This window comes from Copadichromis virginalis, linkage group LG8 (assembly GCF_057382275.1).
Source record: "Copadichromis virginalis isolate Kocher_CV1m ecotype Utaka linkage group LG8, C_Virginalis_male_GT1.1, whole genome shotgun sequence".
Lineage (NCBI taxonomy): Eukaryota > Metazoa > Chordata > Actinopteri > Cichliformes > Cichlidae > Copadichromis > Copadichromis virginalis.
Genome location: NC_140625.1, coordinates 25,982,681 through 26,010,662, shown reverse-complemented (window position 1 = coordinate 26,010,662; position 27,982 = coordinate 25,982,681). Strand labels below are relative to the sequence as shown.

Genomic DNA, 27,982 nt, shown 5'->3' with positions numbered 1-27,982 from the left:
GAGATGAATATAATTTTACATGACGGTAATTAAAATACACATATATTAAACGACCATTATCCGAGGTTTACTTGAAACCAGCTGAAGGTTAAAAAACTAAAACTAATTTTTATTTTTTTTATTTTAGCTACATTAATGTCTTGCAAACTGCCAAGAAAGTAAAGACTCCCTGAAAAACATTGCTGTAAATCTCCTATCTTCAATTTTCCAAGATTAAAATCAAGAAGTAAAAACAGATTTTGGATAAATAAACTTTTACTTGACAGTAATTAAATTACATTTAACTAATTGAACTAATTAAACTAATTAAACTAATTAAACGACTGTTGTTCTACGTTTACTTTAAAATCGCCTAAAGGTTTCATGTTAATCGCAAGTATTAAGAGATTGACATAGAGGTGGAGATTTGTGTTTTTATGCTTTTATGTGGTAACTTGACGTCATCTCATGGTGCTGCTGCCTCAGTTTTTGTTATATCATAGCCAATTTTTGTACAACACTGTCTTTATATGACACAATTATCATAAAAAAACAACAAAAAAAAAAACACAAACACAAACTAAAAAAAATGACATAAATCTTTTTTCTGGTTCACGTTTTTCTAGTTTCTACTTGATAGAGTTAGAAAACGAAATCTTGCACTCTCTATAAATGAAAGAACAGATATTAAATCTTAAAAGGATGACATAAATCTGCTATGTTTTTACTTTTGAGACGATTATCCAGATGATTAGAAAATGAAATAGGTGTGTCCTTGGGCTTTGCTATAAATGAAGCGCCTGAGGTTTGCTCCATCAGAACACCAGGAGACCTGAGAATTTGCTTCACACTAAGGAAATTTCTACATTTTTCAAAAATGATCAGCAGGATTTTCATCGCTTGCCTGTTTCTCGGGATGTACAGTACGGGCTCTTTGCTAGGTTGCAAATGGATTGTAAAAGATCAAGACGACATAAACCATCAATTCCATGTGTACAACAACAGAGCTTTGGGTTTCCTTGATATGATGGTGAGTGCACTTCTTTGCATAATGTTTAACATGGTATTGATTTATATAGTTTGATTAGTTCCATGGATATGATGTGTGTGCGTGTTTTGTGTGTGATGCAGATTACTAACACCACTAAGGATGCTGAAATTGAGCACACAGTGGCTTTCCCTAATCAACTGTATCACCAGAAGTCCAAAGCAACAGTAAGTCATCCCCAGCTTTTTACATAAAGTTGTTTCTTTTTTAATGAAAGAATGGAAAGTGTCGTGATTGCAAATCCACAAAAGTTTGTCTTTACCTATATATAGACTGTTCAGCTATGAAAGGGTCGAAGGGATTCTCTCCCACAGAGCCAAGGGAGTTGTCTCTTATCACGACTCTGTCATAACTCCTGTGCATAAAAATGTATAATTCAAAGACAAAACACAACAATGTTATTTTCAAACATTTGTTCCTGTGCAAACAAAGATTTTCGGTCCCTGGGAAATTTCTCATAGCTGTGTGGATTCTTGTTCTTTGACTATTCAGCCATCTTGAAGTTTTAAAGAAGTATTCCTATAGTGATCTCTTCTTCTTCATCTTCGTCTTCTTCTTCTTCTAGGATGAGGATAAACTGGCTTTCATAGTTCAGATTCTGGAGGAGGTGGCTGCCCTGTTTGAGGAGGATCACAGCTCTGCCTCATGGGAGGAGAACACAGTGGAGAACTTTCTCAATATTGTGAACAAACAGGCTGAAGAGCTTCGCTCTTGTGTAAGTTCACTTTCATTTGTTTTTGTAATTTTACAATGAATTCAGTCTCTCTTGTGTAAAAGACCTGACAACTGTGAAGTTGTCAGGTCTTTTACAGTTAAAGTGGTGAATGATTTATTTAAATATATTTTGTTTTATTTCTCTTGATTTATTTAGATTGGAAGCCACAGTTACACGACACAGAAGGTGCAACGGCGGACAGAAATGTATTTCAAGAGACTCTCAAATGAAATCCTAAAGAAAAATGTAAGCCTGCATTATTTTTTTTTACTGAGCCTGTATTTAGTATTTAGCTATGACAGATTTTACACCGCTGGTATTTTAATAATGATAATATTGTTTTGTCTGTAGGGTTACAGTGCTGAAGCCTGGGAGACGATCAGGAACATAACAGAAGATCATCTGAGTCAATGCGGATTCCTGGTTAACTCTCTGGGAAATGCCCACTAAAACTTGTCTTTCGGATAAATTTTTAAAATGTATTTGTATTTCTTAATTGGTTTAATTTATTTATTGTATTCATAATATTGACACTATTATTTATTTTTAGTATTTGTGTATTATTTATTCATTTATTTATTAGATTTCTGAACATTTTCCATAAAATAAACTAGACATATTATTTGATATGTTAAAGTCAATAAATATTTTCTTATCACACAAATTGAAATTGTTGACTTTTCTGTTCCTGAAATATTAAGAATAAGGGTTATGCACTTATTTTTAATGAGTGCAATCAAACATTAGACACATTGTCCAGATTTATATAGAAAGATTGTTTTGATTCTTCACAAAAGCTCTTACAACATAGAAAGTAGAAGTACTGATACCTCATGTGGAGTGAGTATGAGCACCAAGACCACTTTAGAGACTTTCTTTGGTTTGGTTTCTTTTGGTTTATAAAGTATGACGAGTAAACTGAGAGCTTTGCCTTTACACTCAGCTCTCTCTTCACCCTGATGGACCAGTACAGCAGCCGCAGCACTGATCTGTCTGTCAATGTCCTTCCCCCTTCTCCCATCACTCGTGAACAGGACCCCAAGATACTTAAACTCCTCCACTCGGGGCACAAACTCATCCCTGATCACGAGTGGACAGTCCACCCTTTTCTGGCTGAGCACCATGGCCTTAGATTTGGAGGTGCTATTCTCATTCACTTCATTGCATTTGGCTGTGCAGCATTCCAGTGCGAGCTGGAGGTCATCAGCCGATGAAGGCAATAGAACAACATCATATACGAAATGCAGAGCTGAGATTCAGAGAACATCTGAGCCTTCTGCCACTTGGCTACACCTAGAAATTCTCTAAATACAAATTATGAACAGAACCGGTGACAAGGGCGGCCCTGGTGGAATCCATCACCCACCGGAAACCAGTCTGACTTATTGCTCATTGCTGGCTATGCGGACCAAGCTCCTGAAATGGTTGTATGAGAATTGAGTGGTCCATAGCAATGGGCCAAACAGCCCATACTCCTGAAGTACCTTCCACAAGACACTCTGACGGACATGGTCGAGTGCCTTCTCCGGGTCCACAAAGCCCATGTAGACTGGTTGGACAAACTCCCATGCACCCTCAAGTATCCTCAAGAGGATAAAGAGCTGGTCCAGTGTTCCACCATCAGGATGTAAACTGCATTGTCCAAGGTTCGACTAACTGCCACCTCAGAGGTACCACCCCTGATCTGGTAAATGGACTGATTCTTATATAGCACTTTTCTACTCTCCCGGGGTACTCAAAGCGCTCTATACAACATGCCTCATTCACCCATTCACACCCACTCATACAAGCACTTCAAGTGCAACCTAAACTACATTCACACACATTCATACTCCGATGAATGCAACTCAGGGTTAGTATCTTGCCCAAGGCATGCAGACTGGGGAAGCCAAGGATCGAACCACCAACCTTCCGATCAGTAGCTGATCTGCTCTACCACCTGAGCCTCAGCCACCCCACACAAAGTAAAAGTTAGACTGATGCAGTACATGAGCACAATGCCTATACAAATATACCTATATCATGCATAAAAGAACTGAAAAATGGTACATACTTCTTCAATTCTAAGTTTTTCCATATTCGAGCATTAAAAATAAATAAAAGAATAAATAAATAATTTGGTCATTTTCAGGTTGTAAAATAATTTAAGTGGAAGCTTAGACGACAGTATTTATAATTATTTAACAAAAAGTAAACTTCACAGCACCACATCTGAAATTAAGTATATTAGCGCAGATACAAGAGGACTTGTTTTGCAGCCATAAGATGTGAACAACTTGTAGTCCCTGAGGAGACCATGAACTCCTCTCTATGTCAAAATATTCCAAATGTGAGGCCATCAGTTAAAATTTGGCCCAAACTGGATCAATGTAAAACAGAAAGGCTGGAAAAACATTACCCACGTTTTTTTTTATTTCATCATGAAATAACTGTCTTAATCGTGTCAATTTATTGATTAAGTGACAGAAGAGTTACATCTTATATTATGGGCTTTCCTTTTAACCCATTAAAGAACACTTTCATTCCACTTTCGTGAACTTCCAAGCACTGTGGAGTTTTGTTTTTCATTTTTTAGTTTAATTGCAATCGAAATCTGGTTAAAGGAACTTACAAGTTCACCATTTTGATATTAAAAAGTAATATAAACAATAAATTCACTTTGTAAGAAGATAGACTCTTTTATTTGGTAAAATATATTTTACAAAATGTTCATTTTGCTCATTATAAAGATAAAAAAATATTCCTAAATCTTCATCAGCATAGAAAAACAATCAAAACAAAAATATACAAATAACCAAGTAACTAAATAAATAAATAAATAAATAAAATAAATAGACAAGCAATTAAATTAACACAGCCGTCATTACAGACATGACAAGAGACAGGTTTTATTGGGCCGTGTGCAGAGATGAAGCCAGCTGTTCTGCTCTCATTAGATGGGCTTTGGTTTCTTTCCTGATCACCTCCCAGGCTTCAGCACTGTGACCCTACAGAAATACCAATATTAGTATTCTTATTGTTATTGAAACAAGTTATTATATCTATTTATCTTAAGGATGATCTAAACCCCAAATTAATGAGAATGATGTGATCTTACCATTTCCTTTAGGATATGATGTGAGAGTCTCTTAAAGTACATGCGCAGCTTTGTGGTTTTCTTCTTGTGACTGTGGCTCCCAATCTAATTTAATTACAAGCAAAATGACAATTAAGAATATGTCATGTCATGTAAAGTATCATATTCGAATGTAATAAAAACCTAACTGAAAGTGAACTTACACAGGAGTGAAGCTCTTCAGCCTGTTTGTTGACAATATTGAGCAAGTTCCTCACTGTGCTGTCCTCCCATGATGCAGAGCTGTGATCCTCCTCAAACAGGGCAGCCACCTCCTCCAGAATCTGAACTGTGAAAGCCAGTTTATCCTCAGCCTGGAAGAAGAAGAAGATCAAATACAGACCACTTTAGAAATGCTTCAATAATAATAAGAGTGGATTTAAAAGACAAAATTAATCTGTCCTAAGGGAAAATTATGTTTTTTTCTATAAATAGGCAAAAGCTGAGGTTCACTTACTGATGATTTGGACACCTGGTGGTACAGGTGATTAGGGAAGGCCACAGTGACCTCCACTTCAGTGGTGTTACTGGCGTTTTTAGCCTGCAACACATTGAATGTTTTAGTCATCAGATGCTCAAGTGAAATAATTCTAAAACTATTTAAATAACGAATCAACTAATATTAAAACATTAAAACACTCACCATGGTATCAAGCAGATTCAGAGTTTCTTCGTTGTGCTGTCTGAATTTATGATCCATCCATCTGCAGTTTAGCGAGGAGCTTTCAGTGGACAGAGTGAGAAACAGGCAAGCAAAGAGAATCCTGTTCATCATTTTTTAAAGGTATAAACTTCCTTTGTATGAAGCAAACTCGGATGTCTCCCGGTGTTCTGATGGAGCAGACCTGCAGCGCCGCATTTATAGCAGAGCGAAAATATTTCATTTTCTATATACCTGGGAAACCCGCAGGTACAACAAGCTGTAATGTCGTACACGTGGGATTTAAATTTCCGTCTATAAAAAAAATATCCCACACTTAACAATATATCTTAAAGAAGATAAGATATCATGATGTATGAGGGTTTGACCTCATTATGAGGATTCGTGGACATACACATCCATTTGAACACCTAAGAAACATGACGACAAACTCAACTCACGACTGATGATTTCATTTGTAACCAAATCGTGTATAGGCTTACGTTTTGATACTAAACAGGTAACGTGTTACAGGGATATTAATGCTGCTTTGAGGACATTTTCATCTATTATTGTCAAGAAACGGGCATGTGGCAGGCAGACGGTGGACCCACATGCATGAACAGGTGATGAAACAAAAGTGATCAGATCACAGGTCAGATATATGTTAACGATAACGTCATTGCAAGTACTACATGTGCTGGATTGCTTTTCTTGTTTGTTTGTTTTGTTTTGCTGAGGGGGGCTTTTTTCAGTTATTATTATTTCAGACTCATTCAGAATCGGAGCAGATAAATACTCCTGGTTTGACCTCCACTACCGGTTACATGAGGTTAACACAAATACATCACAACTGATTTACAGCAGAAGTGCAAGCTGCTTAATAATGAAGAAACTGCTAAAAAAGCTAAATGCAGGCCACATGAAATGACGCAATGATGCAATGAACCAAGGTAAATACACCTGCTCATTCATACCTACGCCCATTCTTCACTCACCTGGCAGCCGCTTTCATTTTCCTCGGTAAAGAGAAAAAAAATACCCAAAGTGGAAGCTGTAGTTTACGAGTATCACCTATAGGCGGCGTAGAGTTTCTACTTGGAACAAGTGTCACCTGGCAGTTTGCTGCTTTCTGCCGTGTGATTGGCAGAGGAACTTTGAAAGTTAATAGGTGTGTGAGGTGAGGTCAGCGCTCCTCGGTGAGGAAGTTCCAGAGACAATTAACTCACTCTGGTGCGAGTGGGTATGTTGTTCGTGTGACGTTTTAATGGTGTTCAAGCTGTAGATCGACAGCGCGCGATCAATATTCTGTTGTTGTGATGCCTCTGCAGTTAATGTTTCTTTTTGGTTGATTTGTAATTTCCTTTGGTTAGTCCGTCCAGCCGTAAAGACTGTTATGAATGAAGAGCGGACTAACCTCTCTCGTTGTTATCTTTATCCTTTCGTTTATTAATTTGTGCCACTTCCCTTTTATAAATCCAGACTGCAGGTTACGCATACCGCTGATTCCCAGCTGTGCTGAGACCAGAACTGTTTGCAGTGCGTGCCCAGTGGTAAATTGATTGCAGTGTCTCTAAACTGGGTTTAGTGTAGTGCAGTGTAGTGTTATTTGCTCGCACCTTTGGTTTGATAGGTTTAATGTGCAGCTGGAATATTAGTAAAATATGTTTTGAGTCCTGTTTGGGAATGAATGGGAAATGTATGTTTAATTGATGGAATAAATAAATAAATTATACATTTATCTCTTTGACATTTTATTTGACACCTTAGTGCTCTGTTACATATTGTTGTAGACGCCACAGACTTTCTGTTCTCCGTTCACAGCTCCTGCCCTGCTAAAGACTTTTCATAACACACTCTGCAACTTATATGACCTGTATATTTGGCTTTTTATATATTTCAGAACCTGAAAAAACATAAACTTAAATCACTCTATACTCTTTTCTTCTCTCCTGTAATCAACCCTACAACCCTAAATGAAAACAAACGTGCGTAAGGAGCGTCACTGACGTTTGGCGCACATCCGCTTTCATTTTATTTCATCATAAGTAACGAAATGTGTTCGACGTTGACTGTTTTCATTTTTTAACATTTTTTTTTAAACTGCCATTAATGTCTTGCAACCAGTGGCGGTCCTAGCCTGTTTGGCGCCCCGGGCGAACACTCCCTCTGGAGCCCCCCCCCCCCCCCCCCCCCCCACACACACACACAAAACATATTAGGAATTGTACAGTAACATAAAACTGTTGGACGGAACCATACTGAATTTCGCCAGAGAAACACACACACACACACACACACACACACACACACACACACACACACACACACACATACATACATATGAAGAGAGAGAGAGTATGCATTGTATGCAAACGGCGACCAAACAGCCATCATAATTCGTCATACAATGAGAACAGGACTATTTTTACCATTTCTCTTTGGAGCAACTGTAACCCACATTATTTCCTTAGGGAATGAAGTATTCTGATTCTGATTGTTTCAGGATGACCTGCCATTATCCAATGACACATCTGCTTACCTGTATCTTTTGCTCGTTTCTCCTCCTCTTCTTTTCTATTTTTTCTAAACTGAGCACCTGATGGCTTTGAACTGTTCTTGTTCATCTTCCATTGGTTTTAATTTTGCACTCCAGTATGAACACAAATTCCCCAACTCGACGATCGCCACAATATAACCTAATAGACCTACACCTAGTTCGCAGATTCACTTTGTCTAAGGTGTATTTCTGGGATTTCACACAACCCAGGATTCAAATCATGAATACATATGGGCTTGGATTTACATCTTTATGAATGAAATGTGCTCTATTTGGAAGCAGCCGGCCCCCCTCCCCTGTCGACAGGCTGTATGTACAGGCTGTAGTGAGTACAAGCTATGTACAGGCTATGAACAGGATATAAATATGAAAAACTATACAGAATATGAAATAAATAACTTTACAGAATCTGAGATATACAGTTATACAGAAATGGGAACTATGCAAGTTGTAGGATTAAAGATTATCGAAGAGAGACCAAACAGCCACTTCACAAGCGCATGGCACAACACAGAAGAGCCACCTCCACAGGACAAGACTCAGCAGTCCATCTGCATCTTAAGGATAAAGGACACTCTTTCGAGGATGCCAATGTTCACATTTTGGACAGAGAGGACAGATGGTTTGAAAGAGGAGTGAAAGAAGCCATATATGTCCACTGTGAGCGACCATCTTTGAACAGAGGCGGTGGTTTACGGCCAGGTTTCACAATGAACTCACCCGAAACTCTGGCTGATTGGGACCCACACCCAGTTTCACACCTTGGCTCAGACGATTAGAGGATCATCAGGGGGTCCTTTTGTCCCTCTGTGGGCGGATACTCCCACTAATATCTGGGACTCTCCACCATTTGACCTTAGAACTGAAGAAGCTTCTCGGATGAGAGGTGAAACGTCTTCAAGTAACTTAAAGAAGTCCAGACGCTTTTCTTTGCAAGCTCCTTTGACTACGATGACCTGGATGACTGAGAACCTTCACAGACAGATCATCAAACTGTAAATTATAAATTTTAAATTGTTATTGATCCCTTTACCCCGAGTCCTAAAGTGTGTATTTATTTTCTTACTCTTCTTATATTTGTTGTTCGTTTACTTGCACTGCTGTAACTGGAGGCTCGGCGTTTCGTCTCTCTATATACTGGACTGTATATAGCGGAGATGACAATAAAGTTTACTTTGACTTCAGCAGCAAGCAGGTGCACCGAGGGCTCTCGCGCTCACTTTTCGCGTATAGAATTTCGAAAAAACATCGGTGCAAATTCTAAGTCAGTATCATGATGTCTCGTGTTTGGTGTTTGTTGGTTTTTTTATTGTTTTATTTTGCGAGTTGGTTATTAGATGCTATCCAACCAGCCAAAGAATCCCCCGCCGCCCCGCCCTCTCCTCCCTGTGCCACAAGAAGCAGGCGCACCTCGCAAACGGAGGGCGCCCTTACTCCCAGCAATCCGCCCCCCACCACGATGCTGATATCAAAAACCGCTACTGCTTGCAACCCGCAAAGAAGGTGAATACTACTGCCTGAAAATAATTACTGTAAATCTCCAACCTTCAATTTTCCAAGATAAAATAATGTAAGAAAGAATTGAGATGAATATACTTTTACATGACGGTAATTAAAATACACATATATTAAACGACCATTATCCGAGGTTTACTTGAAACCAGCTGAAGGTTAAAAAACTAAAACTAATTTTTATTTTTTTTATTTTAGCTACCTTAATGTCTTGCAAACTGCCAAGAAAGTAAAGACTCCCTGAAAAACATTGCTGTAAATCTCCTATCTTCAATTTTCCAAGATTAAAATCAAGAAGTAAAAACAGATTTTGGATAAATAAACTTTTACTTGACGGTAATTAAATTACATTTAAACTAATTAAACTAATTAAACGACTGTTGTTCTACGTTTACTTTAAAATCGCCTAAAGGTTTCATGTTAATCGCAAGTATTAAGAGATTGACATAGAGGTGGAGATTTGTGTTTTTATGCTTTTATGTGGTAACTTGACGTCATCTCATGGTGCTGCTGCCTCAGTTTTTGTTATATCATAGCCAATTTTTGTACAACACTGTCTTTATATGACACAATTATCATAAAAAAACAACAACAAAAAAAAACACAAACACAAACTAAAAAAAATGACATAAATCTTTTTTCTGGTTCACGTTTTTCTAGTTTCTACTTGATAGAGTTAGAAAACGAAATCTTGTACTCTCTATAAATGAAAGAACAGATATTAAATCTTAAAAGGATGACATAAATCTACTATGTTTTTACTTTTGAGACGATTATCCAGCTGATTAGAAAATGAAATAGGTGTGTCCTTGGGCTTTGCTATAAATGAAGCGCCTGAGGTTTGCTCCATCAGAACACCAGGAGACCTGAGAATTTGCTTCACACTAAGGAAATTTCTACATTTTTCAAAAATGATCAGCAGGATTTTCATCGCTTGCCTGTTTCTCGGGATGTACAGTACGGGCTCTTTGCTAGGTTGCAAATGGATTGTAAAAGATCAAGACGACATAAACCATCAATTCCATGTGTACAACAACAGAGCTTTGGGTTTCCTTGATATGATGGTGAGTGCACTTCTTTGCATAATGTTTAACATGGTATTGATTTATATAGTTTGATTAGTTCCATGGATATGATGTGTGTGCGTGTTTTGTGTGTGATGCAGATTACTAACACCACTAAGGATGCTGAAATTGAGCACACAGTGGCTTTCCCTAATCAACTGTATCACCAGAAGTCCAAAGCAACAGTAAGTCATCCCCAGCTTTTTACATAAAGTTGTTTCTTTTTTAATGAAAGAATGGAAAGTGTCGTGATTGCAAATCCACAAAAGTTTGTCTTTACCTATATATAGACTGTTCAGCTATGAAAGGGTCGAAGGGATTCTCTCCCACAGAGCCAAGGGAGTTGTCTCTTATCACGACTCTGTCATAACTCCTGTGCATAAAAATGTATAATTCAAAGACAAAACACAACAATGTTATTTTCAAACATTTGTTCCTGTGCAAACAAAGATTTTCGGTCCCTGGGAAATTTCTCATAGCTGTGTGGATTCTTGTTCTTTGACTATTCAGCCATCTTGAAGTTTTAAAGAAGTATTCCTATAGTGATCTCTTCTTCTTCATCTTCGTCTTCTTCTTCTTCTAGGATGAGGATAAACTGGCTTTCATAGTTCAGATTCTGGAGGAGGTGGCTGCCCTGTTTGAGGAGGATCACAGCTCTGCCTCATGGGAGGAGAACACAGTGGAGAACTTTCTCAATATTGTGAACAAACAGGCTGAAGAGCTTCGCTCTTGTGTAAGTTCACTTTCATTTGTTTTTGTAATTTTACAATGAATTCAGTCTCTCTTGTGTAAAAGACCTGACAACTGTGAAGTTGTCAGGTCTTTTACAGTTAAAGTGGTGAATGATTTATTTAAATATATTTTGTTTTATTTCTCTTGATTTATTTAGATTGGAAGCCACAGTTACACGACACAGAAGGTGCAACGGCGGACAGAAATGTATTTCAAGAGACTCTCAAATGAAATCCTAAAGAAAAATGTAAGCCTGCATTATTTTTTTTTACTGAGCCTGTATTTAGTATTTAGCTATGACAGATTTTACACCGCTGGTATTTTAATAATGATAATATTGTTTTGTCTGTAGGGTTACAGTGCTGAAGCCTGGGAGACGATCAGGAACATAACAGAAGATCATCTGAGTCAATGCGCATTCCTGGTTAACTCTCTGGGAAATGCCCACTAAAACTTGTCTTTCGGATAAATTTTTAAAATGTATTTGTATTTCTTAATTGGTTAAATTTATTTATTGTATTCATAATATTGACACTATTATTTATTTTTAGTATTTGTGTATTATTTATTCATTTATTTATTAGATTTCTGAAAATTTTCCATAAAGTAAACTAGACATATTATTTGATATGTTAAAGTCAATAAATATTTTCTTATCACACAAATTGAAATTGTTGACTTTTCTGTTCCTGAAATATTAAGAATAAGGGTTATGCACTTATTTTTAATGAGTGCAATCAAACATTAGACACATTGTCCAGATTTATATAGAAAGATTGTTTTGATTCTTCACAAAAGCTCTTACAACATAGAAAGTAGAAGTACTGATACCTCATGTGGAGTGAGTATGAGCACCAAGACCACTTTAGAGACTTTCTTTGGTTTGGTTTCTTTTGGTTTATAAAGTATGACGAGTAAACTGAGAGCTTTGCCTTTACACTCAGCTCTCTCTTCACCCTGATGGACCAGTACAGCAGCCGCAGCACTGATCTGTCTGTCAATGTCCTTCCCCCTTCTCCCATCACTCGTGAACAGGACCCCAAGATACTTAAACTCCTCCACTCGGGGCACAAACTCATCCCTGATCACGAGTGGACAGTCCACCCTTTTCTGGCTGAGCACCATGGCCTTAGATTTGGAGGTGCTATTCTCATTCACTTCATTGCATTTGGCTGTGCAGCATTCCAGTGCGAGCTGGAGGTCATCAGCCGATGAAGGCAATAGAACAACATCATATACGAAATGCAGAGCTGAGATTCAGAGAACATCTGAGCCTTCTGCCACTTGGCTACACCTAGAAATTCTCTAAATACAAATTATGAACAGAACCGGTGACCAGGGCGGCCCTGGTGGAATCCATCACCCACCGGAAACCAGTCTGACTTATTGCTCATTGCTGGCTATGCGGACCAAGCTCCTGAAATGGTTGTATGAGAATTGAGTGGTCCATAGCAATGGGCCAAACAGCCCATACTCCTGAAGTACCTTCCACAAGACACTCTGACGGACATGGTCGAGTGCCTTCTCCGGGTCCACAAAGCCCATGTAGACTGGTTGGACAAACTCCCATGCACCCTCAAGTATCCTCAAGAGGATAAAGAGCTGGTCCAGTGTTCCACCATCAGGATGTAAACTGCATTGTCCAAGGTTCGACTAACTGCCACCTCAGAGGTACCACCCCTGATCTGGTAAATGGACTGATTCTTATATAGCACTTTTCTACTCTCCCGGGGTACTCAAAGCGCTCTATACAACATGCCTCATTCACCCATTCACACCCACTCATACAAGCACTTCAAGTGCAACCTAAACTACATTCACACACATTCATACTCCGATGAATGCAACTCAGGGTTAGTATCTTGCCCAAGGCATGCAGACTGGGGAAGCCAAGGATCGAACCACCAACCTTCCGATCAGTAGCTGATCTGTTCTACCACCTGAGCCTCAGCCACCCCACACAAAGTAAAAGTTAGACTGATGCAGTACATGAGCACAATGCCTATACAAATATACCTATATCATGCATAAAAGAACTGAAAAATGGTACATACTTCTTCAATTCTAAGTTTTTCCATATTCGAGCATTAAAAATAAATAAAAGAATAAATAAATAATTTGGTCATTTTCAGGTTGTAAAATAATTTAAGTGGAAGCTTAGACGACAGTATTTATAATTATTTAACAAAAAGTAAACTTCACAGCACCACATCTGAAATTAAGTATTTTAGCACAGATACAAGAGGACTTGTTTTGCAGCCATAAGATGTGAACAACTTGTAGTCCCTGAGGAGACCATGAACTCCTCTCTATGTCAAAATATTCCAAATGTGAGGCCATCAGTTAAAATTTGGCCCAAACTGGATCAATGTAAAACAGAAAGGCTGGAAAAACATTACCCACGTTTTTTTTTATTTCATCATGAAATAACTGTCTTAATCGTGTCAATTTATTGATTAAGTGACAGAAGAGTTACATCTTATATTATGGGCTTTCCTTTTAACCCATTAAAGAACACTTTCATTCCACTTTCGTGAACTTCCAAGCACTGTGGAGTTTTGTTTTTCATTTTTTAGTTTAATTGCAATCGAAATCTGGTTAAAGGAACTTACAAGTTCACCATTTTGATATTAAAAAGTAATATAAACAATAAATTCACTTTGTAAGAAGATAGACTCTTTTATTTGGTAAAATATATTTTACAAAATTTTCATTTTGCTCATTATAAAGATAAAAAAATATTCCTAAATCTTCATCAGCATAGAAAAACAATCAAAACAAAAATATACAAATAACCAAGTAACTAAATAAATAAATAAATAAATAAAATAAATAGACAAGCAATTAAATTAACACAGCCGTCATTACAGACATGACAAGAGACAGGTTTTATTGGGCCGTGTGCAGAGATGAAGCCAGCTGTTCTGCTCTCATTAGATGGGCTTTGGTTTCTTTCCTGATCACCTCCCAGGCTTCAGCACTGTGACCCTACAGAAATACCAATATTAGTATTCTTATTGTTATTGAAACAAGTTATTATATCTATTTATCTTAAGGATGATCTAAACCCCAAATTAATGAGAATGATGTGATCTTACCATTTCCTTTAGGATATGATGTGAGAGTCTCTTAAAGTACATGCGCAGCTTTGTGGTTTTCTTCTTGTGACTGTGGCTCCCAATCTAATTTAATTACAAGCAAAATGACAATTAAGAATATGTCATGTCATGTAAAGTATCATATTCGAATGTAATAAAAACCTAACTGAAAGTGAACTTACACAGGAGTGAAGCTCTTCAGCCTGTTTGTTGACAATATTGAGAAAGTTCCTCACTGTGCTGTCCTCCCATGATGCAGAGCTGTGATCCTCCTCAAACAGGGCAGCCACCTCCTCCAGAATCTGAACTGTGAAAGCCAGTTTATCCTCAACCTGGAAGAAGAAGAAGATCAAATACAGACCACTTTAGAAATGCTTCAATAATAATAAGAGTGGATTTAAAAGACAAAATTAATCTGTCCTAAGGGAAAATTATGTTTTTTTCTATAAATAGGCAAAAGCTGAGGTTCACTTACTGATGATTTGGACACCTGGTGGTACAGGTGATTAGGGAAGGCCACAGTGACCTCCACTTCAGTGGTGTTAGTGGCGTTTTTAGCCTGCAACACATTGAATGTTTTAGTCATCAGATGCTCAAGTGAAATAATTCTAAAACTATTTAAATAACGAATCAACTAATATTAAAACATTAAAACACTCACCATGGTATCAAGCAGATTCAGAGTTTCTTCGTTGTGCTGTCTGAATTTATGATCCATCCATCTGCAGCTTAGCGAGGAGCTTTCAGTGGACAGAGTGAGAAACAGGCAAGCAAAGAGAATCCTGTTCATCATTTTTTTAAAGGTATAAACTTCCTTTGTATGAAGCAAACTCGGCTGTCTCCCGGTGTTCTGATGGAGCAGACCTGCAGCGCCGCATTTATAGCAGAGCGAAAATATTTCATTTTCTATATACCTGCACTGAAAAAAATAATCAGTGGGATAAACATAAAAAAATTATTGTAATCGGTTGCACGAAATTAAGTTATGTTTGGTTAACCTTAGTTTTTTATGTTATACCTGCACACATTTTTCTGGTAACACGAACATGACTTTTTTATGTTGTTGTTATGTTTTTCATTCCGGTCAAATATTTATAGAAACCACTTGTTTATCAGACATGAACTTTTTGTGTTAATTGTATTGGACTACTATGTGTTATATTGACAAGATTATTTTATGGTAAGCTTATTTTATTTTATAACAAATTTCTAATATATAATATATAATCTAATATATAATTGAGTGTTCAATAAATGAAACTAAATTATGGCTGATCTTACTGTATGTACTGTACACTTTCAATCAAAGAAATAAGCACAACATTTTTGAACAATGACCTGTATTTTTGAAAATACTACACAGTTGTAACAATGGACTTTCAATTCAGGCTTCCAAAATATACATGAGTCATATTTGTACAATGCATCTCTTGAAAAACATTCCATAACATTCCTCAAAGTTATCTGCTGTAACCTGAATTCAACATTGTGGGGCCTTATGACATCGCGCTTATGTAAAAAATAGTTTTATAAATGTAAGAACCATAAGGTAATATGGCAACAGGGGTGTAATTATTAAAATGACACAAAGAAGAGACTTAAAATAACATTATAACCCACAGGCACAAAACCAAGAGACCTAAACTGATTAGTATTGGCTTGCTTCTATCACTAAACATCACAATCACTAATACTAGACGATGCAATCTGTTTGTAGTGGTGCACCTTGGGAAAAAAATTGCAAACTGGTGAAACTGGTGCAAGGCACCATTTCCATTGAGAAAAATGGACATTCAAAGTTTGAATTTTAAAAAAAAAAAAAAACCATGGCTTGAAAAGTGAAAACTGCAGGAATAAAGGCCCCAAGTTGAAAAGTGCCAGAAAAATAAGTTTCACTATGTACTGCAACTTTACCAGTGCTGGCTTAAAAGAAAGGATGGTACATATTCGAAGAGGTAAACATGTTGTTCCCACATCATAACTGGAAAACTGTTCAATCGTACAGTCTGGTCCTGAAAACCTGGGCCTTCTTTGAAAGGCTGTTCCTTTTGAGCTCCATAACCAGTTTCTATAATACCTCGAAGGTATACTTTTCCAGTGGGTAGGTGAGGTTCAAAGTGTACATTAGTCCAAACAGCATTGCAGCTGCTAGGGTATAGTTATCCAAATCCTGCCAGACTCTCTGGCCTTCAAGGACTATCCCGATGTCCTCAGGGCTGCCATTGGCATCTCTTGACTTTATGATGTAAATTCCCATGGTTGTTTCCTTATTAGATCGTTGGATAATGGCTTCATCTGTGGCCTAGAAAATGCAGAATTCCAAAATTTAATTAAACAGAACACTGGTCAAAGAACATTATACCAAATCTTATTTTAATCTGTGTCACTATTCCAAAAAATGTTAACATTAACACATTAGGTGAAAAAAAAAATGGATTCATTACAGCATGTGATTTGAGTCCTCAGAATGCTTAAAAAGGTAATGCATGAAGTGAAATCTCCATGCAAAGAAGCAGAATACTGTCAGAGCATAGAGAGGTGTTCAACTATGAACTCCACACATAGTTCTAATGCAGGTAAAAGAAAAAAAAAACAAAACAAAAAAACGCACCCATGGTAAATTGTGAAAATCCCAGGTGATTTTCAACATACTCCTGGCATAGAGTGACAAGCAGCATTTTGTTAAAATTATTATTTTCCCTAAAGTGTATATACAAATGAATTTTTTTCTTACCTGGGCTGTGGGCTCCAGAATGTTCTGAAGTCTTCTTCCTATTTGTCCTCCTCGCCTTTTGAAGACCTTTATTAGTTTGTCAGATAGCACATCTATCTGCGAGAGTAATATGGACTGCAGTGGCATGGTGGTAATGCGCTTAAACTCTGCATTTATCTAAAAAGAGAAGTTGTCACATAAAAATGCTGTCAAAATCTCAAATCTCACAAGGTTACATCCACACAAAGTTGTTATTTTTTGTCATATTACTATTTATTAGCTATGGGTCCCATGTTGCTGAGCAGTTCCATAGTTGCCCTTACTTCCATACCACCCAAAGCCTGTTTGCAACCACAGCAGTTGCCTCCTTCTGGCCATTTTGCAGTTCTGCCAAATGACCCAGAAACGACATCTAATATTGTCATATACACATCAAGGTCTTTCATTAATACTTAGTTAAATTAGTTAATTTGACCTTTCCAGAAAATTTACCTTACAGAATGAGAGATAACATATGCAAATCTTCACTAGTAAATAAAATAATGTTATTAAAACCTTAACTGTAACACCTCTACATAACAGCGCTAGAGAATTGTTCTGAAGCAACACCAATCTGCCCTTCAGCAGGGATAAGCACCATATATCGATACAGAAAAAATAAATTTAACATATTTATACTGTCATTATTTTTATCTCTTTAAGCCCTCCTCTCAGTCTCTCTATAAATCAGTTAAAATAATTTGTTGGGTTTTTGTGTGTCTTTAACATGTTATCAGTACATTACATTCACTGTCCCAGAACATGAAATAAAGCCCCACGTCATGCACTTCCTCTCCTAATGAGTACTGCATAGGTGTCATGCCCTAAATAAACCGACTTTAGTGAAGACACCCCCCCCAAACACACACACACAGAGCCCACCCCATGGCAAACTAGCTTATTTAACTGTTTAACTAAAACATTTTAGGTACAACCAGTTAACTAAATGGACACGAGTTTGTTAGTCTGTATTCACTGAGAAAAAACAAGCGAATGTGACTGGGCACACACTGAAAAAAAAGCTAATGCACATAATATTGTCTCGCAGCTTAAGCTAGCATTATCGTTAGTTAACTTAAGGAATGACTTGTTTTTTCCATTATGTTGCTCAACAGCAATTCATGAGAAAAACTTCCCCATCTAATGGATGTTCTCTTCGTTTCCTCTCAAACATGTAGTTTTCAGTTTACCTTGACAAAGTAAAGCTCAGCACCAAACGTAAACGAAGCGAAGACAAAAAATGGCGGACCGCCACAGTGAATTTTCCCTCGTAGAACACACCCTGGGGGGTGGCGTTTCAACAGAAAACATAACTATTTTCTGTTATTTTGATATGACTGGTTTTAAAAGACTGAACATCCTTCTAAAACAAGTGAAAGGCGTGAGACTTAATTATGTTTAGACCAAAAATATAAATGATTCATGTTGGATATATTTACTGTATTTTTACTAACTTAACAACCTCATCATTACATTAGTTGCTTTATGCTATAGCATTACGCTTACATTAGCTTGAAGCTCAAGGTCGTCATTTTATTTAATTTCTTTTTCTGGGCTTACAAACAGGACACACAACATTTAGATAACCGTTAGACTGAATCTTGGGTCTGTGTTGAGTCTTCCAGCTGCTGACTACAGAAGCTAGATTGACCTTTCAGCATGTTTATAGCGGCTGTGGCTATGTGCTGGTAATGTTACCGTGTGTGAGCAGTCACATTGGCAGCAGACATGTTTCAACAAACTAGTCATATCCCAGCCCTACATTAGCTTGTTTAATGGTTAAGACACTGCAGGTACCACCACTTACTACAGACACCGATGCAAGTTTGTAATAGTCTGTTCATTTAGACTGAAAGAATATACAAACAATATTAACTCACATTATATATGTTAATTACTAATTTGCTTATCGCATAATTTCGGTTACCATTAGCTAACTGGAGCCTAACATTAGCCTTTTATGGTTTTCGATAAACAGCCCACATACCTGTAAAATAATAACACCCCAGTAAAAGTCCACATACATAAAGGGTCTACACTCTTTCTCACTGGTAGCTTTAAAATCTTATTTACCTTCAAGTGTAAAACTCCAGATGGTAGTAGATTTTCCAAAGCGAGAGACAAAAATGGCGGACAGTGCAGCCGATTTTTCCTTTCCAGGGGGCGGAGTTTGAGGATAAAACACGACTAACTTGTTTCTTTTCAACATGATTTGTTCTAAAAGAATGAATATTCTTAAAGAATATGTGAAAATTAAAAGACAAAAATATGTTTAGATGTGAAATTTAAATTAGTCATGCTGGATATATGAAGTAATTCTATGCAAATTCAACAACCACCCTATTGCATTTTTTTCAGTGTGGGAAACCCGCAGGTACAACAAGCTGTAATGTCGTACACGTGGGATTTAAATTTCCGTCTATAAAAAAATATCCCACACTTAACAATATATCTTAAAGAAGATAAGATATCATGATGTATGAGGGTTTGACCTCATTATGAGGATTCGTGGACATACACATCCATTTGAACACCTAAGAAACATGACGACAAACTCAACTCACGACTGATGATTTCATTTGTAACCAAATCGTGTATAGGCTTACGTTTTGATACTAAACAGGTAACGTGTTACAGGGATATTAATGCTGCTTTGAGGACATTTTCATCTATTATTGTCAAGAAACGGGCATGTGGCAGGCAGACGGTGGACCCACATGCATGAACAGGTGATGAAACAAAAGTGATCAGATCACAGGTCAGATATATGTTAACGATAACGTCATTGCAAGTACTACATGTGCTGGATTGCTTTTCTTGTTTGTTTGTTTTGTTTTGCTGAGGGGGGCTTTTTTCAGTTATTATTATTTCAGACTCATTCAGAATCGGAGCAGATAAATACTCCTGGTTTGACCTCCACTACCGGTTACATGAGGTTAACACAAATACATCACAACTGATTTACAAGTACAGCAGAAGTGCAAGCTGCTTAATAATGAAGAAACTGCTAAAAAAGCTAAATGCAGGCCACATGAAATGATGCAATGAACCAAGGTAAATACACCTGCTCATTCATACCTACGCCCATTCTTCACTCACGTGGCAGCCGCTTTCATTTTCCTCGGTAAAGAGAAAAAAAATACCCAAAGTGGAAGCTGTAGTTTACGAGTATCACCTATAGGCGGCGTAGAGTTTCTACTTGGAACAAGTGTCACCTGGCAGTTTGCTGCTTTCTGCCGTGTGATTGGCAGAGGAACTTTGAAAGTTAATAGGTGTGTGAGGTGAGGTCAGCGCTCCTCGGTGAGGAAGTTCCAGAGACAATTAACTCACTCTGGTGCGAGTGGGTATGTTGTTCGTGTGACGTTTTAATGGTGTTCAAGCTGTAGATCGACAGCGCGCGATCAATATTCTGTTGTTGTGATGCCTCTGCAGTTAATGTTTCTTTTTGGTTGATTTGTAATTTCCTTTGGTTAGTCCGTCCAGCCGTAAAGACTGTTATGAATGAAGAGCGGACTAACCTCTCTCGTTTTTATCTTTTCGTTTATTAATTTGTGCCACTTCCCTTTTATAAATCCAGACTGCAGGTTACGCATACCGCTGATTCCCAGCTGTGCTGAGACCAGAACTGTTTGCAGTGCGTGCCCAGTGATAAATTGATTGCAGTGTCTCTAAACTGGGTTTAGTGTAGTGCAGTGTAGTGTTATTTGCTCGCACCTTTGGTTTGATAGGTTTAATGTGCAGCTGGAATATTAGTAAAATATGTTTTGAGTCCTGTTTGGGAATGAATGGGAAATGTATGTTTAATTGATGGAATAAATAAATAAATTATACATTTATCTCTTTGACATTTTATTTGACACCTTAGTGCTCTGTTACATATTGTTGTAGACGCCACAGACTTTCTGTTCTCCGTTCACAGCTCCTGCCCTGCTAAAGACTTTTCATAACACACTCTGCAACTTATATGACCTGTATATTTGGCTTTTTATATATTTCAGAACCTGAAAAAACATAAACTTAAATCACTCTATACTCTTTTCTTCTCTCCTGTAATCAACCCTACTTGAAAATGAAAACAAACGTGCGTAAGGAGCGTCACTGACGTTTGGCGCACATCCGCTTTCATTTTATTTCATCATAAGTAACGAAATGTGTTCGACGTTGACTGTTTTCATTTTTTAACATTTTTTTTTAAACTGCCATTAATGTCTTGCAACCAGTGGCGGTCCTAGCCTGTTTGGCGCCCCGGGCGAACACTCCCTCTGGAGCGCCCGTTCCCCCCCCCCCCCCCCCCCCCCCCCCCACACACACACACACACAAAACATATTAGGAATTGTACAGTAACATAAAACTGTTGGACGGAACCATACTGAATTTCGCCAGAGAAACACACACACACACACACACACACACACACACACACACACACACACACACACACACACACACACACACACACACACACACATACATACATATGAAGAGAGAGAGAGTATGCATTGTATGCAAACGGCGACCAAACAGCCATCATAATTCGTCATACAATGAGAACAGGACTATTTTTACCATTTCTCTTTGGAGCAACTGTAACCCACATTATTTCCTTAGGGAATGAAGTATTCTGATTCTGATTGTTTCAGGATGACCTGCCATTATCCAATGACACATCTGCTTACCTGTATCTTTTGCTCGTTTCTCCTCCTCTTCTTTTCTATTTTTTCTAAACTGAGCACCTGATGGCTTTGAACTGTTCTTGTCCATCTTCCATTGGTTTTAATTTTGCACTCCAGTATGAACACAAATTCCCCAACTCAACGATCGCCACAATATAACCTAATAGACCTACACCTAGTTCGCAGATTCACTTTGTCTAAGGTGTATTTCTGGGATTTCACACAACCCAGGATTCAAATCATGAATACATATGGGCTTGGATTTACATCTTTATGAATGAAATGTGCTCTATTTGGAAGCAGCCGGCCCCCCTCCCCTGTCGACAGGCTGTGTGTGAGATCATCAAACTTCAAAGTTCACCAGGGAAGACACAAAGGATAACTGTTTGCCTTTCCTGGACTGCGCTGTGCACATTGAAGAGAATGGCAACCTCAACATCGAAGTTTACCGGAAGCCCACACACACGGACCAGTACCTCCTGTTCGACTCCCATCACCCTCTGGAACACAAACTTGGAGTAATTAGGACCCTACACCACCGGGCAGAACATGTTCCCTCTAAGCCTGAAGGAAAAAAGAAGGAACACACACATGTAAAGGAAGCACTCAAAACGTGCGGCTATCCTAACTGGGCGTTCTTAAAGTCAGCAAAGAGGCACAGAAAAGAAGATCAGACACCAGCGAGGGAGGATAAGAAAGACAGACGCAACAACATTGTCATCCCCTATGTAGCCGGTGTATCAGAAAAACTCAGGAGAGTTTTCTCCAAGCACGACATCCCAGTGTATTTCAGACCCAGCAACACGCTCAGACAAAAACTGGTTCACCCGAAAGACAAAACGCCAAAACACAGACTTAACAATGTGGTGTATGCTGTACAGTGCAGCGAGGAATGCCCAGACCTCTACATTGGAGAGACCAAACAGCCACTTCACAAGCGCATGGTACAACACAGAAGAGCCACCTCCACAGGACAAGACTCAGCAGTCCATCTGCATCTTAGGGATAAAGGACACTCTTTCAAGGATGCCAATGTTCACATTTTGGACAGAGAGGACAGATGGTTTGAAAGAGGAGTGAAAGAAGCCATCTATGTCCACTGTGAGCGACCATCTTTGAACAGAGGCGGTGGTTTACGACACCAACTCTCTGCCATCTATAATCCAGTTTTGAGATCCCTTCCCAGACGCCTTAACGCCCACTCACATCCTGGGCCATCTGACCTCAGGAATTCGCATGATAAGGTGGGGCCAGGTTTCACAATGAACTCACCCGAAACTCTGGCTGATTGGGAACCACACCCAGTTTCCCACCTTGGCTCAGGCGATTAGAGGATCATCAGGGGGTCCTTTTGTCCCTCTGTGGGGGGTTTATATCTGGGACTCTCCACCATTTGACCTTAGAACTGAAGAAGCTTCTCAGATGAGAGGTGAAACGTCTTCAAGTAACTTAAAGAAGTCCAGACGCTTTTCTTTGCAAGCTCCTTTGACTACGATGACCTGGATGACTGAGAACCTTCACAGACAGATCATCAAACTGTAAATTATAAATTTTAAGTTGTTATTGATCCCTTTACCCCGAGTCCTAAAGTGTGTATTTATTTTCTTACTCTTCTTATATTTGTTGTTCGTTTACTTGCACTGCTGTAACTGGAGGCTCGGCGTTTCGTCTCCCTATATACTGGACTGTATATAGCGGAGATGACAATAAAGTTTACTTTGACTTCAGCAGCAAGCAGGCGCACCGAGGGCTCTCGCGCTCACTTTTCGCGTATAGAATTAGAATGATAAGTCAGTATCATGATGTCTCGTGTTTGGTGTTTGTTGGTTTTTTTATTGTTTTATTTTGCGAGTTGGTTATTAGATGCTATCCAACCAGCCAAAGAATCCCCCGCCGCCCCGCCCTCTCCTCCCTGTGCCACAAGAAGCAGGCGCACCTCGCAAACGGAGGGCGCCCTTACTCCCAGCAAATGGGCGATAGAAAACCGATGGTGCCTATGCCATTCCCAATACGCGCTGGCTGATGTCTGGGCAGCATGAGTACGAGCAATTTATTTATTTATTTATATTTGCCGATGCCCGTGAATCCGCCCCCCACCACGATGCTGATATCAAAAACCGCTACTGCTTGCAACCCGCAAAGAAGGTGAATACTACTGCCTGAAAATAATTACTGTAAATCTCCAACCTTCAATTTTCCAAGATAAAATAATGTAAGAAAGAATTGAGATGAATATACTTTTACATGACGGTAATTAAAATACACATATATTAAACGACCATTATCCGAGGTTTACTTGAAACCAGCTGAAGGTTAAAAAACTAAAACTTTTTTTTTTTTTAATTTTAGCTACATTAATGTCTTGCAAACTGCCAAGAAAGTAAAGACTCCCTGAAAAACATTGCTGTAAATCTCCTATCTTCAATTTTCCAAGATTAAAATCAAGAAGTAAAAACAGATTTTGGATAAATAAACTTTTACTTGACGGTAATTAAATTACATTTAAACTAATTAAACTAATTAAACGACTGTTGTTCTACGTTTACTTTAAAATCGCCTAAAGGTTTCATGTTAATCGCAAGTATTAAGAGATTGACATAGAGGTGGAGATTTGTGTTTTTATGCTTTTATGTGGTAACTTGACGTCATCTCATGGTGCTGCTGCCTCAGTTTTTGTTATATCATAGCCAATTTTTGTACAACACTGTCTTTATATGACACAATTATCATAAAAAACAACAACAACAACAACAAAAAAAAACACAAACACAAGCTAAAAAAAATAATGACATAAATCTTTTTTCTGGTTCACGTTTTTCTAGTTTCTACTTGATAGAGTTAGAAAACGAAATCTTGCACTCTCTATAAATGAAAGAACAGATATTAAATCTTAAAAGGATGACATAAATCTGCTATGTTTTTACTTTTGAGACGATTATCCAGCTGATTAGAAAATGAAATAGGTGTGTCCTTGGGCTTTGCTATAAATGAAGCGCCTGAGGTTTGCTCCATCAGAACACCAGGAGACCTGAGAATTTGCTTCACACTAAGGAAATTTCTACATTTTTCAAAAATGATCAGCAGGATTTTCATCGCTTGCCTGTTTCTCGGGATGTACAGTACGGGCTCTTTGCTAGGTTGCAAATGGATTGTAAATGATCGAGACGACATAAAACATCAATTCCATGTGTACAACAAGAGAGCTTTGGGTTTCCTTGATATGATGGTGAGTGCACTTCTTTGCATAATGTTTAACATGGTATTGATTTAAATAGTTTGATTAGTTCCATGGATATGATGTGTGTGCGTGTTTTGTGTGTGATGCAGATTACTAACACCACTAAGGATGCTGAAATTGAGCACACAGTGGCTTTCCCTAATCAACTGTATCACCAGAAGTCCAAAGCAACAGTAAGTCATCCCCAGCTTTTTACATAAAGTTGTTTCTTTTTTAATGAAAGAATGGAAAGTGTCGTGATTGCAAATCCACAAAAGTTTGTCTTTACCTATATATAGACTGTTCAGCTATGAAAGGGTCGAAGGGATTCTCTCCCACAGAGCCAAGGGAGTTGTCTCTTATCACGACTCTGTCATAACTCCTGTGCATAAAAATGTATAATTCAAAGACAAAACACAACAATGTTATTTTCAAACATTTGTTCCTGTGCAAACAAAGATTTTCGGTCCCTGGGAAATTTCTCATAGCTGTGTGGATTCTTGTTCTTTGACTATTCAGCCATCTTGAAGTTTTAAAGAAGTATTCCTATAGTGATCTCTTCTTCTTCATCTTCATCTTCTTCTTCTTCTAGGATGAGGATAAACTGGCTTTCATAGTTCAGATTCTGAAGGAGCTGTTTGCCCTGGTTGAGAAGGATCGCAGTTCTGCACCATGGGAGAAGAACACAGTGGAGAACTTTCTCAGTATTGTCGACAAAATGGCTGAAGAGCTTAACTCCTGTGTAAGCTCACTTTCATTACAATGAACAATGATATTGCTTTTTTTTTTAAATTTTACAATGAATTCAGTCTCTATTATATATATTTTATCAGTCTCTGACAAATGTGAATAAGTTAAAGTGGTGAATGATGTATTCAAATATATTTTGTTCTTTCCTTGTGGGTTATTTAGGTTGGAAGCCACAGCAACACGACACAGCTGACGCATTTCACGAGTCTCTCAAATGAAATCCTAAAGGCCAATGTAAGTCTGCATTATTTTTACTAAACCTGTATTTCAATATGACAGATTTTACACCGCTGGTATTTTAATAATGATAATATTGTTTTGTCTGTAGGGTTACAGTGCTGAAGCCTGGGAGGTGATCAGGAAAGAAGCCAAAGCCCATCTAATGAGAGCAGAACAGCTGGCTTCATCTCTGCACACGGCCCAATAAAACCTGTCTCTTGTCATGTCTGTAATGACGGCTGTGTTAATTTAATTGCTTGTCTATTTATTTTATTTATTTATTTATTTATTTATTTATTTAGTTACTTGGTTATTTGTATATTTTTGTTTTGATTGTTTTTCTATGCTGATGAAGATTTAGGAATATTTTTTATCTTTATAATGAGCAAAATGAAAATTTCGTAAAATATATTTACAGAAGACCATCTGAGTCAATGCGCATCCCTGGTTAACTCTCTGGGAAATGCCCACTAAAACTCGTCTTTCGGATAAATTTTTAAAATGTATTTGTATTTCTTAATTGGTTTAATTTATTTATTGTATTCATAATATTGACACTAGTATTTATTTTTGTATTATTTATTCATTTATTTATTAGATTTCTGAAAATTTTCCATAAAGTAAACTAGACATATTATTAGATATGTTAAAGTCAATAAATATTTTCTTATCACACAAATTGAAATTGTTGACTTTTCTGTTCCTGAAATATCAAGAATAATGGTTATGCACTTATTTTTAATGAGTGCAATCAAACATTAGACACATTGTCCAGATTTATATAGAAAGATTGTTTTGATTCTTCACAAAAGCTCTTACAACATAGAAAGTAGAAGTACTGATACCTCATGTGGAGTGAGTATGAGCACCAAGACCACTTTAGAGACTTTCTTTGGTTTGGTTTCTTTTGGTTTATAAAGTATGACGAGTAAACTGAGAGCTTTGCCTTTACACTCAGCTCTCTCTTCACCCTGATGGACCAGTACAGCAGCCGCAGCACTGATCTGTCTATCAATGTCCTTCCCCCTTCTCCCATCACTCGTGAACAGGACCCCAAGATACTTAAACTCCTCCACTCGGGGCACAAACTCATCCCTGATCACGAGTGGACAGTCCACCCTTTTCTGGCTGAGCACCATGGCCTTAGATTTGGAGGTGCTATTCTCATTCACTTCATTACATTTGGCTGTGCAGCATTCCAGTGCGAGCTGGAGGTCATCAGCCGATGAAGGCAATAGAACAACATCATATACGAAATGCAGAGCTGAGATTCAGAGAACATCTGAGCCTTCTGCCACTTGGCTACACCTAGAAATTCTCTAAATACAAATTATGAACAGAACCGGTGACAAGGGCGGCCCTGGTGGAATCCATCACCCACCGGAAACCAGTCTGACTTATTGCTCATTGCTGGCTATGCGGACCAAGCTCCTGAAATGGTTGTATGAGAATTGAGTGGTCCATAGCAATGGGCCAAACAGCCCATACTCCTGAAGTACCTTCCACAAGACACTCTGACGGACATGGTCGAGTGCCTTCTCCGGGTCCACAAAGCCCATGTAGACTGGTTGGACAAACTCCCATGCACCCTCAAGTATCCTCAAGAGGATAAAGAGCTGGTCCAGTGTTCCACCATCAGGATGTAAACTGCATTGTCCAAGGTTCGACTAACTGCCACCTCAGAGGTACCACCCCTGATCTGGTAAATGGACTGATTCTTATATAGCACTTTTCTACTCTCCCGGGGTACTCAAAGCGCTCTATACAACATGCCTCATTCACCCATTCACACCCACTCATACAAGCACTTCAAGTGCAACCTAAACTACATTCACACACATTCATACTCCGATGAATGCAACTCAGGGTTAGTATCTTGCCCAAGGCATGCAGACTGGGGAAGCCAA

At 38.2% G+C, this 27,982-nt stretch overlaps 6 protein-coding genes across 7 annotated transcripts; 3 read left to right on the top strand and 3 right to left on the bottom strand.

Annotated features, from left to right (window-relative positions):
• The first annotated feature begins 856 nt into the window (after positions 1-856).
• On the top strand, positions 857-2,192 carry LOC146703539 (interferon a3-like). The gene is made up of 5 exons (XM_085466801.1): positions 857-1,009; positions 1,111-1,194; positions 1,593-1,742; positions 1,899-1,988; positions 2,094-2,192. The coding sequence occupies exons 1-5, from the start codon at positions 857-859 to the stop codon at positions 2,190-2,192; spliced, it is 576 nt and encodes a 191-aa protein (XP_085322927.1).
• Positions 2,193-4,604: 2,412 nt separating this feature from the next.
• On the bottom strand, positions 4,605-5,632 carry LOC146703538 (interferon a3-like). The gene is made up of 5 exons (XM_085467261.1): positions 5,501-5,632; positions 5,315-5,398; positions 5,022-5,171; positions 4,840-4,923; positions 4,605-4,729 (listed from the first exon to the last, which is right to left on the bottom strand). Exons 1-5 carry the CDS (start codon positions 5,630-5,632, stop codon positions 4,631-4,633), a joined length of 549 nt encoding a protein of 182 aa, XP_085323387.1. The 3' UTR covers positions 4,605-4,630.
• A 4,848-nt stretch (positions 5,633-10,480) lies between these two features.
• Positions 10,481-11,816, top strand: LOC146703537 (interferon a3-like). Its single transcript, XM_085467264.1, has 5 exons — positions 10,481-10,633; positions 10,735-10,818; positions 11,217-11,366; positions 11,523-11,612; positions 11,718-11,816. The coding sequence occupies exons 1-5, from the start codon at positions 10,481-10,483 to the stop codon at positions 11,814-11,816; spliced, it is 576 nt and encodes a 191-aa protein (XP_085323390.1).
• A 2,414-nt stretch (positions 11,817-14,230) lies between these two features.
• On the bottom strand, positions 14,231-15,256 carry LOC146703536 (interferon a3-like). The gene is made up of 5 exons (XM_085467263.1): positions 15,125-15,256; positions 14,939-15,022; positions 14,646-14,795; positions 14,464-14,547; positions 14,231-14,353 (listed from the first exon to the last, which is right to left on the bottom strand). Exons 1-5 carry the CDS (start codon positions 15,254-15,256, stop codon positions 14,255-14,257), a joined length of 549 nt encoding a protein of 182 aa, XP_085323389.1. The 3' UTR covers positions 14,231-14,254.
• A 536-nt stretch (positions 15,257-15,792) lies between these two features.
• LOC146703535 (uncharacterized) lies at positions 15,793-19,346 on the bottom strand. Of its 2 annotated transcripts, none has more exons than XM_085466794.1 (3): positions 19,289-19,346; positions 17,198-17,353; positions 15,793-16,765 (listed from the first exon to the last, which is right to left on the bottom strand). In XM_085466794.1, the coding sequence occupies exons 2-3, from the start codon at positions 17,321-17,323 to the stop codon at positions 16,532-16,534; spliced, it is 360 nt and encodes a 119-aa protein (XP_085322920.1). In that variant the 5' UTR covers positions 17,324-17,353; positions 19,289-19,346; the 3' UTR covers positions 15,793-16,531. The 2 variants fall into 2 exon arrangements, with proteins under 2 accessions (XP_085322920.1, XP_085322921.1); XM_085466795.1 differs by lacking the exon at positions 19,289-19,346 and adding an exon at positions 18,406-18,453.
• Positions 19,347-24,962: 5,616 nt separating this feature from the next.
• On the top strand, positions 24,963-26,315 carry LOC146703534 (interferon a3-like). Its single transcript, XM_085467262.1, has 5 exons — positions 24,963-25,115; positions 25,217-25,300; positions 25,699-25,848; positions 26,019-26,090; positions 26,185-26,315. The coding sequence occupies exons 1-5, from the start codon at positions 24,963-24,965 to the stop codon at positions 26,281-26,283; spliced, it is 558 nt and encodes a 185-aa protein (XP_085323388.1). The 3' UTR covers positions 26,284-26,315.
• The last annotated feature ends 1,667 nt before the right edge of the window (positions 26,316-27,982 follow it).